The sequence below is a fragment of the Delphinus delphis genome, chromosome 1 (assembly GCF_949987515.2).
Source record: "Delphinus delphis chromosome 1, mDelDel1.2, whole genome shotgun sequence".
Classification (NCBI taxonomy): domain Eukaryota; kingdom Metazoa; phylum Chordata; class Mammalia; order Artiodactyla; family Delphinidae; genus Delphinus; species Delphinus delphis.
The window spans coordinates 19,197,875-19,218,469 of NC_082683.1; the positions used below are offsets into that span (position 1 = coordinate 19,197,875).

Sequence of the window (20,595 nt, forward strand, 5' to 3'; positions counted from 1 at the left end):
GGGAAGGGGGTTCTGCGGTCCCTGCCGTGTAAAGGCAAACTGCTTTGTCTCCTCTCTGCCGCGGGACATCATGAAGAGAGTTTGCCAGATCAATAGCTGTCTGCCGGACTCCAGACACGCTGACCTGCCCCAGGGAAGATGCCACCTGTAGCGGAGATTCAGCCACACCTGGCCGAGCTCCTGGCAGGCTGCGTCCCCTCCTCAGAGGGCCCTTCCCTGACTACGTTGTCTTCTAACACTCCGTCTTCCTCCATCATAGTCTCCCATTTTATTTTTTGTAGCCCTTATTCCTTTCTGAAATCATGGCATGTATTTGTTTGTTTACAGTCTTTCTCTCCTACTAAGGGCGTCAGCTCCGTGGGGCTCAGGATTTTGGCTTATTCACGCTGCCTCCCAAGCCCCCATCACGGTAGTAGGTGCTGAACCAATATGTGTCGAATGAATGAAAGAGCGGGCCTGTGTTCTTTCCCTTGAAGTCGACAGAAGTCAAACGACAGGGTTTTCTACGGAGGTTTTAAAGTGGAGGCCACTTCTGGGGGTCACCGGGGTGGGAGAAAGCAGGTCTAGGTGGGCTGTCTTCCAGGTGGTGAAAATCCCCTTGGCCTGGTGAGCCCCTCCCTGGCTGGGCTTCTTGTTGGGTCTGGGGCAGACCTCAAGGAAACATAACATTTTTAATAAAACCTCAGGGTCAATAAAGCCAAATGGTCTCGGGTGCCCCTCCTGCTGGCCCCAGCTGTTGATGTTAGAAGTCAAGAGGTTGGGGAGTCGCCCAATTCCCGTGTAGTTCGGGGAGACGTAAGCTAGAAGGGCCTGGCCCATTTTGTACGAAAAAAACAAAACAAAACAAAACTCACTTGTCCTGGAAAGATTCCACCGCCAGCCAGAATCAAAGGTCCATTCAGAGTGACAGAACCGCTCACATTCGCCGCTAATGAAAACCAAATTTCTCGTCCCCCTGAGCGTTTCCAGGGGCTGCAACTGGAAGGGGCTGCTGTGGGCTCTTGGCCACCCCTCCTGCCACCCAGAGGGCCCCACCGTGTTAAAATAGTTTTATGATAATACTGGCCACGTATTTTTCTAATTTCGGGCGTCGGTGGTTTAGAACTGGGTTGTTTTCATGGAAAAAGAAATAGCACTTGTTTGAGGCAGGGAACTGCCCCCTCGGCTGGTGGTCCCACTGGGTGTGCCTGTCCAGGGCGAGGGAGCCCTGCCACCAAGGGCCTGGGTCCCCTCAGGGAGGCCTCATTCACAGGGCGTCTGTCCCCTTGAGTATGCAGGACAGGCTGGGGGTCGCCAGAGGGTCCAGAGACGGTGATTTCTGTCTTTCGATTTCACACTTCTGTGAAATCTTAGGTTCACAACTCAGAAAGGCAGACACATCGCTCTCAGATGAGAAGAAAGGGCTGTAACGCCTGTGTCCTCCCTGCTTCTGTTTTTTTTTTTTTTTTTTTTTTAAAAAGACATTTTCTCATGGCTTTTTCCTTTCTTTTTCCCTTTGATGGGCAATCTTTATGGCCAAGATGAGTCATGGGGCACAAACTCAGGTGTGCAAGAAATTACACCTTTTTCCTAAAATGAACTTAATTCTTACTTTGAGCCCCCAATACGTTTAGCTAATGGGAAACTTAAGCTCAACTTTTTCAGGTATTGCTCTGTCCTTGTTAGAAATGGAAGGGAATTCTTTCCTTGTTCTTCAGTTTTCTTATCTGTAAAATGGGGATAATGATAATATAGACCTCAAAGAGCTGATTTAACATGGCAAAATATTTATAATAGTGCCTGGCATGCAGTGTTAGCTATTATTATCATTCCAAAGATAAACTCACAGAGAAGGCACCAAACCCAGCATGAGGTTATCAGGGAAGACTACCTGGAAGAGGTGACACCTCAGCTAATGTCAAAGGAGTTGGTCCAAGCATGATTTTGAACTCCTCTGCTTGGATATTCATCAAGGTCTAGAAGTTTAATACACTATGCCCCTAACAAATGTGCTCACTTTAGAAAACTTGAAAAAACACTGAAAAATATGAAGAAGAAAACAGAAAACAGCTATAACCCACAACCTTCCAGTGAGTTCACTCTAGATTCCTTTTATTTCTATTTTTTAAATTACATTAATTGATATACTGTATATACAGTGTGTACCTGGCTAGAAAAAATTTATTCCAGGAAAAATATTTATAGAAAATAAAGATCTGGATGGGGGAAAATCCCTGAAAGTATTAACAATGGTTATCTTTGGAGAGGTGGGGTTATGGGTAATTTTTCTTGTCCTCTTTTTGGTAATCTGTATAATCTATTTTTTCTCTGTAATTACTACTAATTACACTAGTATTATTTGGTGTAATTTTAAAATGTGATTTTATATCTGTGAGTCTGTTTCTGTTTTGCACATGCATTCATTTGTATTATTTTTTAAGATTCCACATATAAGTGATATCATACAGTATTTATCATTCTCTGTCTGATTATTTCACTAAGCATAATATTCTCTAACAAACTAGCAGTTACCAAAGGCGAGAGGGAAGGGGGATGGACAAATTAGGTGTATGGAATTGACAGATATAAACTACTGTGTAAAAAATAAGTAAGCAACAAGGATATATTATATAGCACAGGGAAACAGCTTTATCTTGTAATAACTTTTAATGGAGTATCATCAGCAAAAGTACTGAATTACTATGCTGTACACCTGAAACTAATATAATATTGTAACTCAACTATACTTCAATTTAAAAAATTTGATTTTAAAATTTAATACATCGAATTTGGGAACCTCAGACTCAGGATCTTACAACCATTACATCTTTGGGCTACAGAGGAGAGTGGGGTGGCAGGACCAGACTCTGAGCCCTGGACCCTTTAGTCTGAGCGGCTCCATGTGGCCTCGGGGGTGGTGAGGGGGTTGTCACGAGCCAGGACATAAGGCTTCACTAAAACATGTGTGGGGGGTAGGGATCAGGGAGAGGGCAGGGTTGTTATTACACACTTGGCATAACAAAAACTATTATCAAGACCTTGTCCCCAGTGGCCCCATCAAATGCCATGAACCCAAGAAATTGAGAGACGCTTGAACCTGAGGTTTGGGGCATGGATCCAGCCTATGACTTTTGTGCTAAAGAAGCCTTAGGGAACACTTAGCTCCCCCTCTGACCATTTTGCACAGGCTTCACCCTCCTTTGCCTGGACTATTGCAGTAGCCTGTGAGCAGGTGTCTTCTCTGCACCCCCATGCAGTTCATATTCCAGGCTGCCATGGTGACTCCCCCCAACAGACGCACAACCATCTGAACCTGCCCCCACTCCGCAGTGCCTGCAGGACCAAATCCAAGCTTGACCTTCAGCCCCTGTGACCCCCTGGCCTGCTCGTCTCCCATATCCCCTCGCCATTCCTCTACCTTCCCCACTGTCCTCCCAGCTTAGACACACTCCTGTCCTCCAGGCCTCTGCACGTGTGGTTCCCTCCACCTAGAGGCCCTCTTGCTGCTTCTCTGAGTAGAAGTTCTGCTGGTGAACTTCTACTCATCTTTCCATCTTGTCTCGTCCGCACCGTGTATCCCACAGGTTAGCCCTCCTGTCTTCCTGTCTGTCCTCTGAGCTCCCCGGGAGCACAGCTGTGTCTTATTGGTCATTTTTCTTGCTGTCTGGCACATGAGGGTGGATCGAGGCCTGGGTCTGTTTGGTGAATGAGTGAATGAACTCTGGCCAAGGCCTCACAGACACCAGGCCCAAAGAGCAGAGTGGGGTATGTGGCCCAAACAGCTGCCACCCATTAGGACGACAACGAGGTCACAACGGTTTCCAGCAGCTGGCATGGGCACAAAGGAAGGGAGGCTCCAGAAAGCCAGCTCGGGGGCTGCTCCTCTCCCCTTCGCTCAAGGGCTTCCTCCGGGCTGGCTCAGGGCAGGCTCCCTCTGCGGGTGAGTATAAATATATAAAACAAACAGCGTGCCGTTAACTGCAAAACTAAAAATAGGAAGCCTGGAATCCGGCTCCCCGGGCTCCTCTAGCTGCTGGACCACATCGGTGTGGATGTGGGTGTTGAGGGGATGCGGCCCCTCGCCCCCTCCCAGCTCCCCAGCCCTCGTGGGGAGGAACGGGGGGCACCCTGAGTTTCCGCAAGGAACAGTTCATTCTTTCACTCCGGTGCCCCCCCGCCCCCGTCCTTTGGACAGCTCATTTCATTTACGACCCCAGAATGAACCGACCCACTGAGGTGCCTTCCCCGGTGGCCAAGCTGCGTGTCTGCTGCAGCTGAGAGCTGCCCCCTGGGCCATGCTGGGGGGGCCTGGCTGGCTGTGTTTGTGGGGTGCAGTCTGGGGAAAGGGGGGAGTAAGGCAGGCCTGAGGCCCTTCCCCAGAGCACCGGTGCTGGCCCCGCACCGGGCAGCTCCTCACCGCAGCCTCCTTCGGCCCTCACAGCTCTTCCCTTGGTCACACATCATCACCTGGGGCCTGTAGACCCCTGCCGGGACATCCACCTCTCACTACAAAAGCCAAAGCCATCCCCATGGCCAGACGCCCAGCACTTTCAAGTCTGTCTGGGACCACTTCACCCCTCAGGAGGTGCCAAGATCAGTCCAGTGCCCAGGGAGACCACCCCTTGGAGTCCCAAGGCCTGGACCACCTCTCTCGGTCTCTGGCCAGGCCGGACACAGGCTGTGGCCTGACACGGCTGGTGAACCTGTAGGCACTGCCCAAACTGCACCAGTTCCTCGAGCCTCAAAATGGAATTCTAGAGTCCAGGGGCTCCCAGACTCTGGAACAAAATGCCCTTTTACCCTTGATGGGAGGTGCAGGAGGTGGGGGGCTCGGGCCTGGGCTCCAGCAGGCTGGGGATGCTGGGCCAGGGATGTCAACCTTTCCTTCAAGCCGAGTAAACCCCTGTCCCAAAGCAGGGCCTTTGGGCATCATGGGACTTGATACTACATACCTGGCATACAGTAGGTGATCGTGTAATATCTGAATAAAAAGGGAGGCTCAGAGAGGGACAGGGACCTCCCACAGGCACATAGCTAAAGAAGGAAAGAAAACCCTTCCTCCACATCAAGATATTTTCCAGGCCCTTCTGGGATGAACCCCCTGAGGTTAGGAAGTTCTTTCCAACACCTAACCTGAATTCTGGCCATAACTGAGGCAAATCCCTTTTCCCCCTTCTCTGGAGGGGCATGTTCACTCTCCCCACCTGCTGCCACCTGCAGGCTGATATGGTTACTGCAGCTCTTCCCCCAGCAGCCTGTGTGACCTCAGGCAAGTCCTGGACTTCTCTGGGCCTCAGTTTCCCTTTGGGAACCTGGGTGTGCTGGTCTGTGCTTGCTAGGGTTAAGGTGATGGAGCTTTGAGTCAGGGGCTCTGGAGGCCACACCTCCTCTTGTATCAGCTGTGGCACCAAAGTGTGGCCAGCGGGGAGGATCTTGAACTGTGCTCCCTCATAACCTCCATCATTCTCTACAAAGGGCCCCCAAATAAACACACATTACGGAAGCAGAGTGTTGACTTATAGATGCTGCTTCAGGACCATCTTGCTCATCCGGGCGACAGCACTCAGAGCACACCCACAGAGCAGTTCTGCAGCTCTGGCCGGGATCCTGCCTAGAGAAGACTCTGCTGGCCCTGGGGCAGAAGCCGTGCTTCAGCGCAGAGGGGCGGGGATCAGGGTTTAGGCCGGGGAAAGGGGAACTTCCTGTTGGGTGTTGGGTTTCAGGCAGACCAACCTAACTGAACAGGGCAAAGTCTTGGGATTAGCTTTTGAAGTATTTTCACTCAAAACTAAGGTGTTTTATGAAATTTCCTGTCCCCAAGCCCGTGCTGGCAGGCTTGGGGAGGCTGTCAAGCCAGGGGCCCACACCCTCACACCCGTCGCCCTCACCATCAGCCACAAACTCCTCCGCGGAGCTGTGGGGCCAGGTGACACCCCCTCTTTGCACCTTAGTCGCCTCATCTGCAAAATGGGGGAGCTGACGTGGCTGATTGCTTTGCAGTGCTGACTGCTGCTAATTTGTCAGCATGGCAGCGAACATTTCCCAGAGATGGGCTCTCACCAAGGCTGCTTCACGGCCCACCTGCCTATGTCCCAACTCAGAGCCTGGGGGATGAGCTGGAACAGGTGTTCCGCCTATTCTGTTGACTTGTGAAAAGTCATGGGCCGCCTGCGAAGGGAGAAGGGACGGTGGCACCTTGAAGACCTGATATTCCTCTGGGGTTCCAGCCACACATGGGAGAGCCCTCGCCAGCTGTACTTACCCAGGGTGGTCTCTGCGGCCCTTCCGGATGGAGCCGGATGCAGGGAGGCCAAGGCGCTGGGGAATCTCCAAAGCAGTGCGGTCAGTCCTGCTCCTGTCCCCAGGCCCGGCCCCATTCCTCCCTGGCCATGGCGGGAGGACTCCCATCCTCTCCCACCCCCATGCATACAGCTCTAGAAGTCTGGCACTGAGATCCTTCAACACATCTCAGAGTTATATTATTGTAACAAATCAGCCAAAATTCCATTTTACTGTTAAATAGTATAGAAGACAGTTTACTGTACATAGAAGTTGTGCATTAAAAACAAACACACCAAGCAAATTATAGTGCAAAGCAGTTTCCATCCCTCCCCACCTTCTTCCCAGCCCTGGGTCGGTTTTACGGAAGATATGAGTATAGCAGGTATTAACTCCTCAGCATGACAATATGTCACAACGTATCCGTACCCACCACCAAGAGGCTTACAGTAACATGGTGCCCAAACCCCTTCGTTTCCTTGTGCTTTCTAAGTCAGTGTGTTTGCCTAGTACAACTTCAAAGCAGCCTTGTAAATAAGGACCCATCTTTACCAGCCCAAGCTGTCTGTACCCACTGTGGGCCTTAAAAAACTCAGCACGGCTGCCATCACTTTGAGTCAGGGAGTTTCGGGGAGGGGGTCGATTTATTTCCTGTCCCTGCCCCCACCGGGGCTTGGATGTCAGGAAGGGGGAGTAATCTGGGGAGGGGCTACAAAGTGCTGGGCACTGGGAACCCAAGGGTGCCTCCCACTGGGGCCTGGGGCCAGTCTACAACCAAAGAGAATAGGAGAGGAGGAGACACGAGGGCAATGGATTTGTAACTGCTTCCTGAGAAGGGGTGGAGATAGCCCCCCGCCCCTCCCCCGGCTGAAGGGAGTCAGCAGGATACCCCCAGCAGCTATTTTGAAGAGATAAAAGCAGGGGACTGCTTTTTCCAGTGAGGGCAGGACAAGAGAAGCTGTAGCTCCTAACCTGTCTGAGCGTGCATCCCATGTGCCTATCTGGCGGTTGTCACAGGTGCGGTGGCAGACAGGTCACGTGCTATTCCAGAGACAACCGCTAAGGAGCATTTTGTAGGGGAGATTTCCACATCCACAGAGGATGGGGCTGAAACGATGGCTAAAAGCCACATGCTGCCCAATGCTTATAAGAGTTTTGTCCTTTTCCACTTACGCCTTTCGAGAACTAAAAAATTCAGACATGGGTTTTTTATGCCTTTCTAGAACGAAAAATACTCGGACATGCTTAAACCCTTGGGCAAGGCCTGCTTTCCCATTTGTAAACTGTAATACTTCCCCTGTGAGCAGAGCAGGGGCTGAGCTGAGGCTGCCAAGCCCTTCCCAGCTCTTGTGTCTGCCATCATGCAGCCACCGTACTCCCCCACATCCTCCCACCTCTACCGGGACACCCACACGTCCTCTCGGACAAATGCCAGAGAGCCACAGACTTGAGATCCCTTTGTTCTGCACCAGGTTGGCCTTTGGTGCAGGCTGGTGGGATGCTGCTGAAGGACTGTGGCCCCTTGAGGAGGTTTTGGGATCCTAACAATTCCACACTCTCAGAGGGGTACCGTTCACTATCATGGGGGCTTTTTCTGTAAGAGATCGTGTGTCTGAAAATGTTTGACAAGCTTCTTTCTCTAAAATCAGCTTTAAAAACTGGTGTTTTGTTCAAGACTGCTTTGGAAGCAGACTGGTTAAAGACGGGGAGCTGTGTGTCAGAGACTGGAAGGTTAGGCTGGGCCTTCCCACGAGGCTGCGGGTCCGGGGCACAGCTTGGCTGTGCACAGCTTGGCTGGACCTAGATGGGCCAGGGATGCTGACATCTGACCCCATGACCCCTTACCCCAAGGCTTTCTGGTAGGACCTGTCTGGTCCTGGTGCTCTCTCCAAAAATGGCGATTTTGAGACCAGCCTAGGGGGAAAGGGACCCTTCCCAGCCCCCACTGAGAGAACAGAGGGCGAATGCCTTGGACTGGTAAAGTGCATGGAAGACCTGTCCGCAGGTGTCTTTCCTGGTTTTAGGGGCCTGCTGCCGCAGGCCAGTCTGCTCTGGGGCCTGGGACCCATGGACGGCTGGGATGGGGTCGGGGCCCTTAGCTGCCAGGAGTTGTAGGGAAACAGAGCTGAGGGGCGGGCCTGGGGGTATCCTCATTCCATCTCTGCTAGCGATTCCCTGGGGCCTCTGGAGGGGTTCCTTCCCCATCCAAACCATAAGTGAGCCCCTCTCAGGGCTGGGGGACCTTCCAGTTGTGACTCAACTTGTGTAAATGCAGAGGGAGGGCTGGGCCCACAGGGTGCGGGGTCTCTGAGGAAGGCAAGGGTGGGGAGGTCTTTCTAGGGTCCCGAGGATAAGAGGCCAAACCGTGTGGGCAAATGCCACCTCGCTCTAGAACAGAGATGGTCTCTGTCCCAGGAGGCCTGGGCCCCGTGACAGCAGTGGGCATAGCTGGGGACAGCCAGGTCATTCCAGGGGAGGTGGCAGGAGGAGGCTACTTCTCCCAAGGGGACGTGGGATGAGATGAGTAGGATCTGGGCTGGGGGTGGGGTCCTGGGGGAGGTCCCGACCCCTCTGTACAAAGACGTGGCTGGACCAGATGCTCTCAGAGCCAGCTACCAGCTCTGGGCCCCAGGACCACGGACCCTGGGCCCACAGCTGCCGTGAAGCGTTAAGTCCCATGAGTGCCCTGAGCCTTGGAGCTGGGCCCGCCACTTGTCTGGAAGGTTCTTGGGGTCCCCGCCACCAGCGGGAGCAGTCCACTTGGACCCGGGCGGTCAGTAGGGCCGCCACACGGCCTCGTCCATGCGGCCGGGCGTGCTCAGCGCGGTAGGCGAGTTGCTGTGGCTGCCATCGGCCTCCACGCCGTCACTCTGGCCACCCAGGCTGGGGTTCATGAGGTTGCCGGTGGCGACAGAGGCGGCGCTGCTGGGGCAGGAGGCCAACATGCGGGTGGGCGAGCGGTCGCCAGCGCTGCTGCTGCCGGCCACCATGGAGAACTGGTAGGAGCCGGAGGACGCGCCGTAGTAGAGGTGGTAGGGGGAAGGGCTGGCCTGGAAGGGCCCGCTCTGGTTCTGCGGGGCCCCCGGGTAGGGCGGTGGGAGGTAGGTGTGGTGGAAGCGGCTGGTGGCCGGCATGCTGGCCACGCTGAGGCTGCCGATGCTCGTGCCCGAGGGTGTGGCGCTGTAGGGGAAGGCGGCCGACATGGCCCCTGGGTAATGCATCCGGGGGTCGGGGAAGCGGCTCTCCGGGAGGGTCGGCAGCGCTGCGAAGGAGCGGTCAAACTGGCGGGGGTCGGAGAAAGGGTTCAGGTCGGAGGTGCCTGGGGGACAGCAAGGAGGATGGTCAGTCACCGCCCGACACCACTCCGGCGGCCTTTCTTCAAGAATGACCTCGGGCTCTGGTTTACAGGCCCATCTAGGGGGGATCCCTGGTGCTACATGTGGCTCTGCTCCCACCGCCCTGAGCTGCTCGGGGGCTGGAGCCTGCTGATTCCCAATCCGGTCCCACCTGGGAAGCAGGTGTGAGCAGGGGTCTGGGCTGTGGGTGGCCCCGGGCTCTGCCGGGGCAGGCAGAGGAGGGGGAGGGCTTTTCTCTCCTCCCGGCATCCTCTTCCCAGCCTAGCCATGCAGAGGCCTGTCGAGGGGGCAGGTGGGCTCCCTGCTGGGCTGTGGGTGCATGGGGAGCCAAGGGCGGGGCCAGCACAGGCCGCCCAACAGCCTGGCCTGGCAGGTTCCCCTCCCTCTCTCGCTCTCGGTAAAGAGGGTCTCCAACGGTCCCGTGAGATTGGGAGTCAGGCCCTGCTCTCGCAGACGAGGAACCAGGCAGAGAGAGAAAGGTGGCTTCTCCTGATGCTGCACAGAAAGGACTGGAACTCATCACGAGGCCTCTGCTTTCTGCTCCCGCTGGGGTGTACGTGCGTGTGCGCCTGCACCTCTCCTGCCCACGTGGGGCTCAGTTAGGTTACGGGAGCTTCCGCCTGTGCTGTGGCAGCTGGGTCCACGGCAGCTCTGTCCATCCCCCCCCCCCCACCCCGGCCTCAGCCTGGGTCTGTGTCTCCAGGGCTGCCCTGCAGGCTGGAGCTGACTGGTGGCCAGACAAGGATCAGATGCCACCCTCACCCGCCTCCACAGCAAAGCGAGACAGATGGCAGCCAGAGGGGCTTGGTGGCCTGGACCCTGCCCTTGTCACAGAGAGACCCAGTGTCCAGCCCAGGCCTCACCCTGCCTCCCCCAGGAGTTTGCTCCAAGACAAAAGCATCCCAGCCTCTGCCCCGTACTTTTGTAATCACAGACCCCCCCAAACCTCAACACTCAAAGGGGTTCAGGATTGAGTCTAAACCCCTTGGTAGGAAGACTGAGACTCAGAGAGGGTGAGGCACTTGCCTAAGTGTCACACAGCACATTGGACCTACACAGAATCCTAGGGCTCTCAGTCCTGAGTTCTGACACGTGCCTTAAGGGTAACTGTCCCATCTTTGAGGCAGCACAACTGTGTGGTCTCTGAGGTTGGATACTTATCTTAGTTCTGACACTTACTAGCTGTGTGTCTTTGGGCAAGTCACTAAACCTCTCTGTGCATCAAGTTGTCCCACATGAAAAATGGAGACAATAACAGTTCCTAGGGATTAAATTAGTTAATACATGTAAAGTGCCTACACTGGGCACACAGCAGGGGCCTGATGAGGGTTTCTGCTGCCACTGCAGCTGTGACACCTCCTGTTCTGGGCACTCAGGAGAACCGGCTCATTCAGGGCCCTGCAAAGCTGAGCCCCTGACCCTGGGCCTTCCTTGTACCCTGGCCAAGGGGTGACTCTGGGCAGCAGTGGGGAGGTGGATGAGCCCCCAGCAGCAGTCTAAAGTCTGTCTGTTCCCAAGCCCTCTGTCCACCAAAGACTAGGGGCCAGAGCGGGCTGAGGAGGAGGCCAGCCTCTGCCCCTGGCCAGCTCCAGGTGTGCACCGCCTGCCGTGCCTGAGGCGTGGCTGAGCTGCAGGTGCCCTCAGGCCTCATTCCCCAGATCTGCTTGAGGTGCTGTGCGACCTCAGATAAGACTTGTAACTTCTCTGGACTTTGGGGTCTTCCCAGCTCAGCTGGGGGGGTGTTTCCTCAGCAGCAGGCTCTGGTCCCGGATGTGGATGATACGGGATGAGGCTCCGGGCTCCAGGTGGGGAGATGTGGGGGCTAGGGGCCGGGAGACGGGCGCCTTCTGGCCCATCTGGACCCTCCCTCACAGATCCCTTGGCTGGTCAGTGCTGCCCTGAGGCCTAGGGGGTCGGGGGAGCCTGGCTCCTGCCCTCACCTCTGAACCCCAGGGGAGGAGTCTTGTTGGCAGCGCCTGGCACCCCGAGCACAGCCAAGCATGAGGCTAACACTTGCCCTGAGCCCAGGGGAGCGAGCGCTGCCGCCTGACAGGAGGGAGCCCAAACAGGGAGCCCAGGATGCGATGGCAGGGCTGTAGCCTGGGCCTCCGTGCCAGGTGGGCCCTCGGGGGTCATGTGGGCTGCGGGCAGGCCTGCCCGGCCCTCTCACCGTCCTCTCCTGCCTCCCTCCCCGGGTGGGGGGAGTGTCTGCCCTCAGCACCCCCTCAGCTCCTGCCCCCAGCCCCGCCCCCTCCAGCCCAGTAGCCCCAAGAAACCCGAGCTGGCCAGGCCTCTGTCGAGCAGCCAATCCCAACACTGGAAGGAAATGTTTATTTTCTTCTCCAAATTGCCCCAGCTGCTGTGTGGTGGCTGAATGAGGCCTTTGAGCTGTGAGAAGCCCCCATTGTGGGCGGTCACAGCCAGGGGGCTGGGGGCTGGGGTACGGAGGGGTTGGGGCCTCGGCACTGCTTGCCAGTCACCAAAGCTGGGGGGTCAAAGCTATTAACAGGAACCAAGAGAAGTGGTGGTGGGGTATCCTGAGGGGGACCCCCAGGATGGAGTCTGAAAGTAGAGGCTTGTCCCACCAGTAGGGGAGGGCCAGTGAGAGGGACTCCCCAAGCCTGGCCCTGCCAACACCCCTGTGACAGATACCTCCTTCTTCCCACTTTACAGATGAGAAAACTGAGGCTCAGAGAGGTGAAGCGACTTGCCTAAGATCACACAGCCAGTGCCTGGCAGAGCCCGAATTCCTAGCCAGGTCCACCTGACTGCAAAGTTCACGTTCCTTCCTTGGTCTTGGTTGTCAAAAGCCCTTCCTCTCACTCCAAAGGGGACAGGCCTGAGGACGGGGAGGCCTGGCTGGTGTGAAGGGCCACAGAGGCTGCCTGAAGTCCAATGCTGTGGGTGGCTAGCGAGCACCCTGCCTCAGGATACAGCAGAAGGGGAAGGACTGGGTCAGCCACTATCCCACACAGGCCCGACCTCCTCTCCTCCCAGCCTCGGGGGAGGCAGGGGCTCTGCCTGCTGCTGGGCTAGGCCTGGCCCTCTGGGGCTGGACGGAGGGTGGGTAGGCCTGCCTCAGGCTCCAGCAGGTGCTGATTCCCAACCTATGTCCACACAAATGGAAAGAGAGGTGGGTTCTCCTTCCACGGGAGCTGCTGGACAGGACGCCACTGTTAGCCCCCACCTGCTGGGTTCCAGGGCCCCCCGGCTGGGCCCCAGCTCTGCCCATGTCAGGGAAAGGCCTGGAGTGTTAGACCACTGTACCTGCGCAAAGGCTGGCCTGCCAGGAAGGGGAGTGTGGACAGCTTCTGGGCAGGGGTGGGCATGAGCCCAGAGGACATCTTACTGCCTCTTGAGCTCAGACCCCTCTACCCTGCAGCCCCCCTGGCTCAAGAGTTGCTGAGTGTTTCAAACTCGACAGCCCGTGGCTAAGAGCCTGGACCTGGGGCCTCTCCCCACCTTGGGGGCTCAGCAGGGCCAAGGCCCAGCTTCCCAGGCCAGAAGGGAGGTACCGTCTCTTCACACCACGGGGCTGCATCAAGTCCCCCTGCCATGGCATTGTGCCTGGCACACATGGCCAGGGCTGGGGGCAGGGCCTCCCTTAATGGAGAGACCCAGCAGGGACTCCCTCTCTTGTGCCCTCAGAAGTACAGGAAGTTCCTGGGGGCAGGTGCTGTGGACACTTTGAACCTGGTCATTGATGCGCTGTGTGACCCAAGAGTGGCCCTTAACCTCTTAAGCCTCAATTCACTCATCTGCCAAATGGGTTCTAACCAGGACCTGGAGGACCAAGAAAGAACAGACACCCACGGTGCATGACGGCCGCAGCCAGCCCTCCCGGCCGCGTCCAGCACTGCTGCCGAGCACTCTCCACCCCTGCCTGGCCTGAGGGTCAGCTGCGCACTCAGCCTCCTGCACCCCAACCCACCGGCCAGGAGAACCTGGACAGCAGCGTAGATGTTCACCATCTGACCACCTACCGAGCACCTGCTATGTGCCAGGCCCTGTACACCCGGACGGCCTGCCCGAGACAGGCTCACACGTGCCTGCCGTGTCCATCTGGCCAAGGGGTAAAGACTCCATCCTGGGCCTCCGCCCACAGGCCTCCCTCCTCCTTCCTGTTTGGGAAGAGTCTCTGGGCCAGGGGGGGACCTTTCTCAGGAGATGCTCTGTCTCTCTCCAGGGACAAATTCACTTCACAGTTTACAAAGTTTGAGTGCAGTAACGTCATCTGAATGTCGCCCGAGGCCCAGGCAGAGGCATCCACCACCACCCCGCTTTCAGATGAGAAAGCTGAGGCCTGGGGGGCTGTGACGTCCTTGACAGACACGTGTCTGTCTCAGGCTCCTGGGGCGAGGCCTGCCCAACTGTAACGGGTGCACTGGGGGACTAATACCCATTTCCCGCCGGGCACAGGGAGCCCGTGGAGGGCAGGGACTGTGCCTGTCTATTCATCCCTGGGGCCAGGCACCACGACGGCACAGGGTGAGTGACAGTAAATGTTTGCTGAATGAATGAAGGAAGGGCTGAGCCCAGGACCGGGCAGAGCAGGCCGCGTTCCTTTATACCAAACACCAGGGTGGTGCAGCCGGCGACCCTGGGATGAGCTTTGGGTCCGGAGCAGAGAGACCGCTTCCAGGCCGCCGTCCCCTTCTCCCACCGCAGCCCCCCTCCCTGCGACGTACCTTGGATGGGGGTCTGGGCCTGGCTGCTGAAGGGGCCGGCGGTGCTGAGCGAGCCTCGGGGGCTGGGCGCGCTCGGCGTCACCCGCATGCGCAGGCGCTCCAGCTCCCCGAAGCGGTCAGGGAACGCCTTGGTCTGGTCCTCCAGCTTCTGTCGATGCCCTGCAGAGCATGAGAGCCCGTGAGAAGCTGGTCCCCGTGAGTCTCAGGAGGCAGAAATGCCTTGCTCTGCTGGGAAGTTCTCCCTGAGGTCTACCCTTAGGCCTCTGTAGGGAGAACCCAAAGGCCACTACCGATGTCTCTTCTGAACAGAGAATGGTCAGTACGTGCTGCCCTGGGGCTGCCATCATCTCACTCGTACCTTCTTATGCCACAGGTGAGGCTCAAAGAGGTTCCAGGCCACAGAGCCAGTAAGTTGTGGAGTCAAGATTTGAACTCAGCATTCAAATCAAAGCCTGCGACCTACACCTGTACGTTACGCTTTTTGGCAGAAGGGGACTCTGAGGCAACAGGCACGGGAAAGGGGCTTAAGCAGGCACCCATGGGAGGCAGGGAGAGAACCCAGGCATGCTGCCACTGTCTGCCCCCCAGCATCCATCCTGCCTGCCATTCACATCTGCAAGAGGAATGGGAGATGGCCCCGGAATGGGAATGCTGGCTCCTCCAGCCCAGAGCTACCCTGGGACCCCCAGCACATGCCTTCTCCCCTCTGGGTCTCAGACAGGAGGGGAAATTCACCACGATGCTGGGAAGTGGAGTGGGGCGCTGTGTGAGGGGCTGGACTCCCATCTCTGTCCCGAAGCTGGGAACAGGGGACCAGGGCACCTGGCTTGGGCATCACACTTGGAGAAACCGCCAGCATTTCCCAGTATCCCTCTGCCACGGCCCACACAGGAAGGACCCCAGCCTCGTCAAGATGGCCATGCCCCTGCCTTTAAGCAGCCAGCCGAGGCCACCCTCAAGGCTTCTCGAATGACATCAGGCTTGCAGGGACCACCACCTCTCTCTCTCTCTCTCTCACACACACACACACACACACACACAAACACACCACTTTTTCAATTACTCATTTTACATTTCACAAGCAAAGTATGAATAGCTACAAAAATAAAAGCATTACAGGTAAGGCTAATGGCTCCTCTGACCCACCCTAAATCCCTGCCCAGAAATCCCCACGTGATCAATTTGGAGGTCTTTCTTTCGAGCCGTTTTTTGGTTTCACGTGCATGCAAAACACAGAGCAAGTTTCTCACAGAACTTTCTTGAATGGTCTCAGCCTGGCTGTATCATTCTCTAACTTGCTCTTTCAGTAGCACACCTGGGGGGCCACCTCAGTTTCCTTATCTGATAGCTGGAGAGAGTAACCCAGCCCCAGAGAAACAACAGAGCTCCCGCAAAACCTCGGGAGCCCACCCCGGGGCACAGTGAGGGGCAACAGGTGGGGGCGGGACGGCCTCACTAAGCCTGTGGGTGTCCCTCGTTCCTGCTCGTCACATCCCCTGGAGGCCGCAGTCCCCTCAGCCGTTCCTCTCAGATGGACACTTAGCTCACTTCCAAATGATCCCCCTGCATGCAGGACTCCCAGGAATATCTCTGTTCACACACCTCCTTGTGTCGGGGGATTTCTCCAGGGCAGACCCTGTGTTATAACAGACTCCTCACTGAGAGGACCGGACATTCCTGGGCTCTCCTGATCAGCCTGTCAGCCGAGGTTGGCCCGTTCGGCTCCACCTGACCCTGAGGGAGGAGGCCAGGCAGACAGGTGGGCCTGGTCCTCTTTTTACAGACAAGGGAACTGCAGTTCAGAGAGGTGAAGAGGATTGCCCGAGGTCACACAGCGAGGAAAGAGGGAGGATGTCTTAGACTTGGGATCCTTGGAAAAGAAGTGTGGGGAGGGGCTAAGGGAGAGGGGAAGGCTTGCCTGAGTCCTGGGGTCTTCAGTGACACGAGGAATCTTCTAGATTGACAGAGAAAGAAGAAGGAGAGAGAGGTAGCGGGAAGTAAAACAAAACTCCTCACCAGGCTTGCTGAGGCTTGGAAAATGGTGTCCTAGGGGCCTGGAAGGTGTGAGATGACTCTTCACTGCCACTGGGAGTGAGGGGACAGAGGTGGGGACTTCAGAATGGGCCTGACTTCTGATTTTCAAAAGGGGGATGCAATGCATTCTGGTACCCACAGGCCCCTAGTCTTGCTACACACCACTGTCACAAGCTCAAACAGGCATGTGAGAGCCCTTAGAAATGGAACAGGTTGTCCCAGGAGCCTCAATGGGCTCAGCAAGTCACCAAGAACCAGGGACCCAATTTCCCCTCCGAGGAGGCCCCAGGCCTGAGCCCATGGGACATCCAGCTGCCAAAATGAGACCACCTGGCTCCCAGCCGGGCCCCCCACTGCGCCTCCCAGGACCCTTGGCAACAGGAAAAACGTGGGCTGGGGGTAGTTTGGCTGGAGCTGGGGCCACCAGGTTAGATGACTATGGGGGCTGGGCAAGTCGCATAAATGAGGCACATGGGATGCGTAGGGCCTGGGGCAGACTGGAGAGGGTGGGCCTCGTAGAAGGGGCCGTTGCCATCCAGTCCAGCTGATTGGTGCCCTGGTGGGGGTGGACCCAGTGTTGCCAGAGCTTCCAGTTTACCGGAAGCCATAAACCTGCTTTTATGTGAAGCCTCCCGTATTTTATGTGTTGGCAATTCAAATACTGAAAACAACAACAAAATAACTCGACCACTGTGTAGAACATGTCCTGTTCAGGGGCTGCCGGTTTGCATCCTCCAAGCTTGGGATTTCATTTGCTGGTTGGTTGTCTAACCTTAGCCATCGAGGACTGGCTCATGGATACCCCTCAGGACGTGGTCTCTAGGGAAGTGCCGGACGGCCTGGCCTCAGTCCTGATCGGCCTTGGAGGAAATACTGTTGCCCTGGCTGCCGAGGCCACTGAAAATGGCAAGGCAATGTGGATGAGCTGGGGCATGAATGAAGTCGGAACAATCTCAACAGGCAGAAGCCGGCTGGATAGATCTGGAGACCGCAGACTGACCTGACAGCAGCTCAGGTGCAGAGGATCTGGGTGTCTTAGTCAGCCACAAGCTTGAAGTGAGCCAGTGGGGTTACACGAAAGCTGGTGCAAAACCTCAGGCCTCGTTATCGCCACTGGCTAATAAAGTCCCGTTTCTGAGTCACACTGTGCACTATGTGTCTAGAGATACTCCTCTGGGCCAGTGGAAGGAGGGAGGGGTTCGCAGCCAGCCTGGGTCCGAGGATGGGCTCTGCCGCCTGGTGGCCTCACCCCTTTCCCCCACCCACCCCGAGCCACGGTGTCTGCATCGTGGTGCCCTCGCAGGTCGTGGTGCTGGCCAAATAAGGTGACCGGACGCTCTCCACCCACCTGGGGCCCCACCATCTGCACGGTCACTTCTACCCCAGCCTGTGCCAAGGGACGCAGGATCATCATCCCCACATAGAGACCAGGACACGGAGGCCAGGTTGCTAAGTCCTGTCCGGGACACAAAGCCAGGACAGTGGAGCTGGCGTCGGCACCCAGACCCCGACTCCAAGTCCAGTGCTCTTTCTCCTGACACTTCCCTTTTGGTCCCATTGTACAGATGGGGCCACTGAGGCTTCAAGATGAGCCCTACACTAAGCGGTTGGTCTGGGATATAAATCAGGTAATGTGGTCCCAGAGCCCACGCTCCCACCACATGCTGCTCTGCCTTCACACAGGGCAGACTTCCTGGAGGAGGAGTTTTAACAGCACTTGGGGAACTGCTTCCTTGTTGCTGTGGAATGCTGGAGCCACGGCCCAGGAGGGGCAAGGGGAGCTGAGGTGACTCCACGTGGCCAGGGCGCCACAGAGTCTCCGAGCCACGGGGCCTGGGCCTTCACACTGGGAGCAGAGCAGAACTCCCTGTGCCTGAGGAAAGAAGATGTGCCTTCAGAATAGACCTCTTTCATTCGGCTGCCCACAGTGAGAGCTGGGTGGGGAGCCCTGGCCCAGCTCACTAGGTCACCAGGGGCCCAGCCCTTTCATGCTGGGACTCAGTTTCCCATCTGCACACACTGCTCACTGAGGCCCCTCTAGCTTTGAAAGTCCCTGACTTAAGACTGCAAGACTCAGCCACTGGCCAGGATGAGCCCCCCACGGGCACCCCCATCACCGCCTCCTGCTGCTGCTGCTCCCAGGGTTTCTCTAGTATTTATTCTCTGCCTCTTCCAGGAAGCCCCCTTCTCCCAGCACCTTGCAGGCTAAGAGCAGTAGCTAGCAGGAACGGAAAGAAAAACAGTGGCCGACACTTACTCAGTGCTTCCTCCACTCCACTGTCTAAGCGGTTGACACGCTCTGCCTTGTTTCACCTGCATTATCCCCATGAGGGGGTCTACCACTGTCCCTAGTTCACAGGTGAGAAAACTGAGGCTCAGTGAAGGCCAGGGACATGCTCGAGGTCACATAGAGGCACCTGGCCACCTTGTCTTCCCGGAGCCCATCTTGTAGGAAAGGAGCCTGGGTTTGGAAAGTCAGGGGCTCCAAACAATGGGTGTTAGGACCCAGCCCGGGCCCAGGGCCCAGAGCAGGTGCAGGATTACAGGCCTGGAAAGAAGAAGATGAGAGGGTCTCAGTGGACTCCACCAGGAGCCCTGCCCTGCTCGGAAGCTCAGCGCTGAGCGTCCAACCCTCTAATCACACCCTGCTCTAACCCACCAAGTCCCTCTGCTCCTCTGGGCCTCAGTTTCCACAGCTGTCAAGTGGTTATCATAGTGTCTAACCCCTGAGTTGAGGATGAGCTAGAGGACAGGCCCCAAGTGTTTCAAGGCAGAGCACTTTGTGCAGAGGAGGGGGACTGCCTGGGGACGGCCCCACCTTGGCCCTCTGGACCTCGCTTGGGCTGCCTGTCCGCCTGCGGCGCCTGGGCTCAACTCACTGACAGCCCGTGGGACGGCACCTGCTCCGATCCTCACTTATGACCCTCCAGGACCCAGCGGCCCAGGCCTGTCCCAGGCAGCTCTTACCCACTGGGCCACAGCTGTGTCACCTGTGAAGTGGAGCTCACACTCTAACTCCTGAGTCTGGGGACAGGCCGGGAGAATTAAACAGCCCACCTGGCCGTGGCACTCAAGGAAGGCACTCCGGGTTTACAACCCCTCCTCAATGGATCTGGACAGTGGGAGGGCCCAGCCTCGCAGGTGTGTGAGAAGGATAAAAGTTGGGGGAGGAACGCTGGGGCCCAGCCAGGTGGGTGACTCACCCGGCATCTCTCAGCACCGGGCCAGCACCAGGTCCCCACACCTGCCAGGTACCTGGTGCTTCAGGGGGAAATCCAGGGGCCATCAGGGCCACGCCCTTGCCTTCACACTGGCCTGACACAAGCCCCCGTGATGAGAGTGGCAATCGCTTGAGCAGACATCTACGACGTGCCAAGCACTGTGCCAGGCAGGCCACGCGTGTCGTCTACAAGGGCCACGATCCTCCGAGAGGCCGCTATCATCACAACCATTTTACAGATGGGAAAGTGGAGGCACATGGTCAAGGTCAAACCTGGACTGGTCAGCGTGTTGCATGGAGCTCAGCTGCTAAGGTCTTGACTTCCCAAGACCTCCAAGAGAGCAGAGCTGGGTTCCTTGGCAGTGAGGCCCGACTGGCAGGAGGCCAGCTCAGTGTCCTGCCGCGGTGGGGTGAGGGGGGCAGGAGGCCAACGGGAGCAGGGAGCGGGGAGAAACAGAGCTGGGCGGGGCCCCAGGAGCAGCGTGGTCTGCAGGCAACAATGTGGGCTCCAGCCATGGGGCCCTTCTCCCATCGGAAGCCACTTGGCCACCTCCTCGGCTGCCCGGCCTGGCCCTGGTGCGGCCACATCCCATACACAGCAGCCACTGTCTGTCCAGCCGTGGGGTGGGGCACCCGGGCCCAAGGCCCGCTCTGCGGCCTGTCAGGAGATTTATCCCTGGTTCCTAACAGCCGAGCAGAGTCGTAGGTGGGGGCTGAGCCCCAGGTGGTCTGCCGTGAATTGGCCCCCTGTGAGCAGATGAAAGCCAGTCGGTGGCTAGGCAAGGAACCAGGCGGGTGGGGGGCCAGCGGCTCTCCCAGGGGCACAACTGGGGCTTCCAGTGGCCTGGAGTTGATTAGGGGAACCGGGGAGGTCCAAGGTTAACCCCTTCCCTCCTGCTGGGTGCACTCCCCCTGGAGGCGTGGGGTCCTGGGAGCCAGGGGCCAGGAGCAGTTGCCTCTCCTCAAGCTGGGCATCCCTCCAATCCCACCTGGAGCTGAGGACAGAACTGTGGCAACTTTAGGACGGCCACAGTCCTAA

At 57.0% G+C, this 20,595-nt stretch overlaps 1 protein-coding gene across 1 annotated transcript in view; it reads right to left on the bottom strand.

Annotated features, from left to right (window-relative positions):
- Nucleotides 1-8,990: 8,990 nt before the first annotated feature.
- The window catches only part of RUNX3 (RUNX family transcription factor 3), a 60,408-nt gene continuing 48,803 nt past the window's right edge, over nt 8,991-20,595 (bottom strand). Inside the window, exons 5-6 of the mRNA XM_059998856.1 lie at nt 14,303-14,461; nt 8,991-9,577 (exon numbers count right to left, since the gene is read on the bottom strand). Of these exons, the coding sequence (XP_059854839.1) occupies nt 9,033-9,577; nt 14,303-14,461 (704 nt within the window). The 3' untranslated portion in view covers nt 8,991-9,032. The remainder of the gene's footprint in view (nt 9,578-14,302; nt 14,462-20,595) is intronic.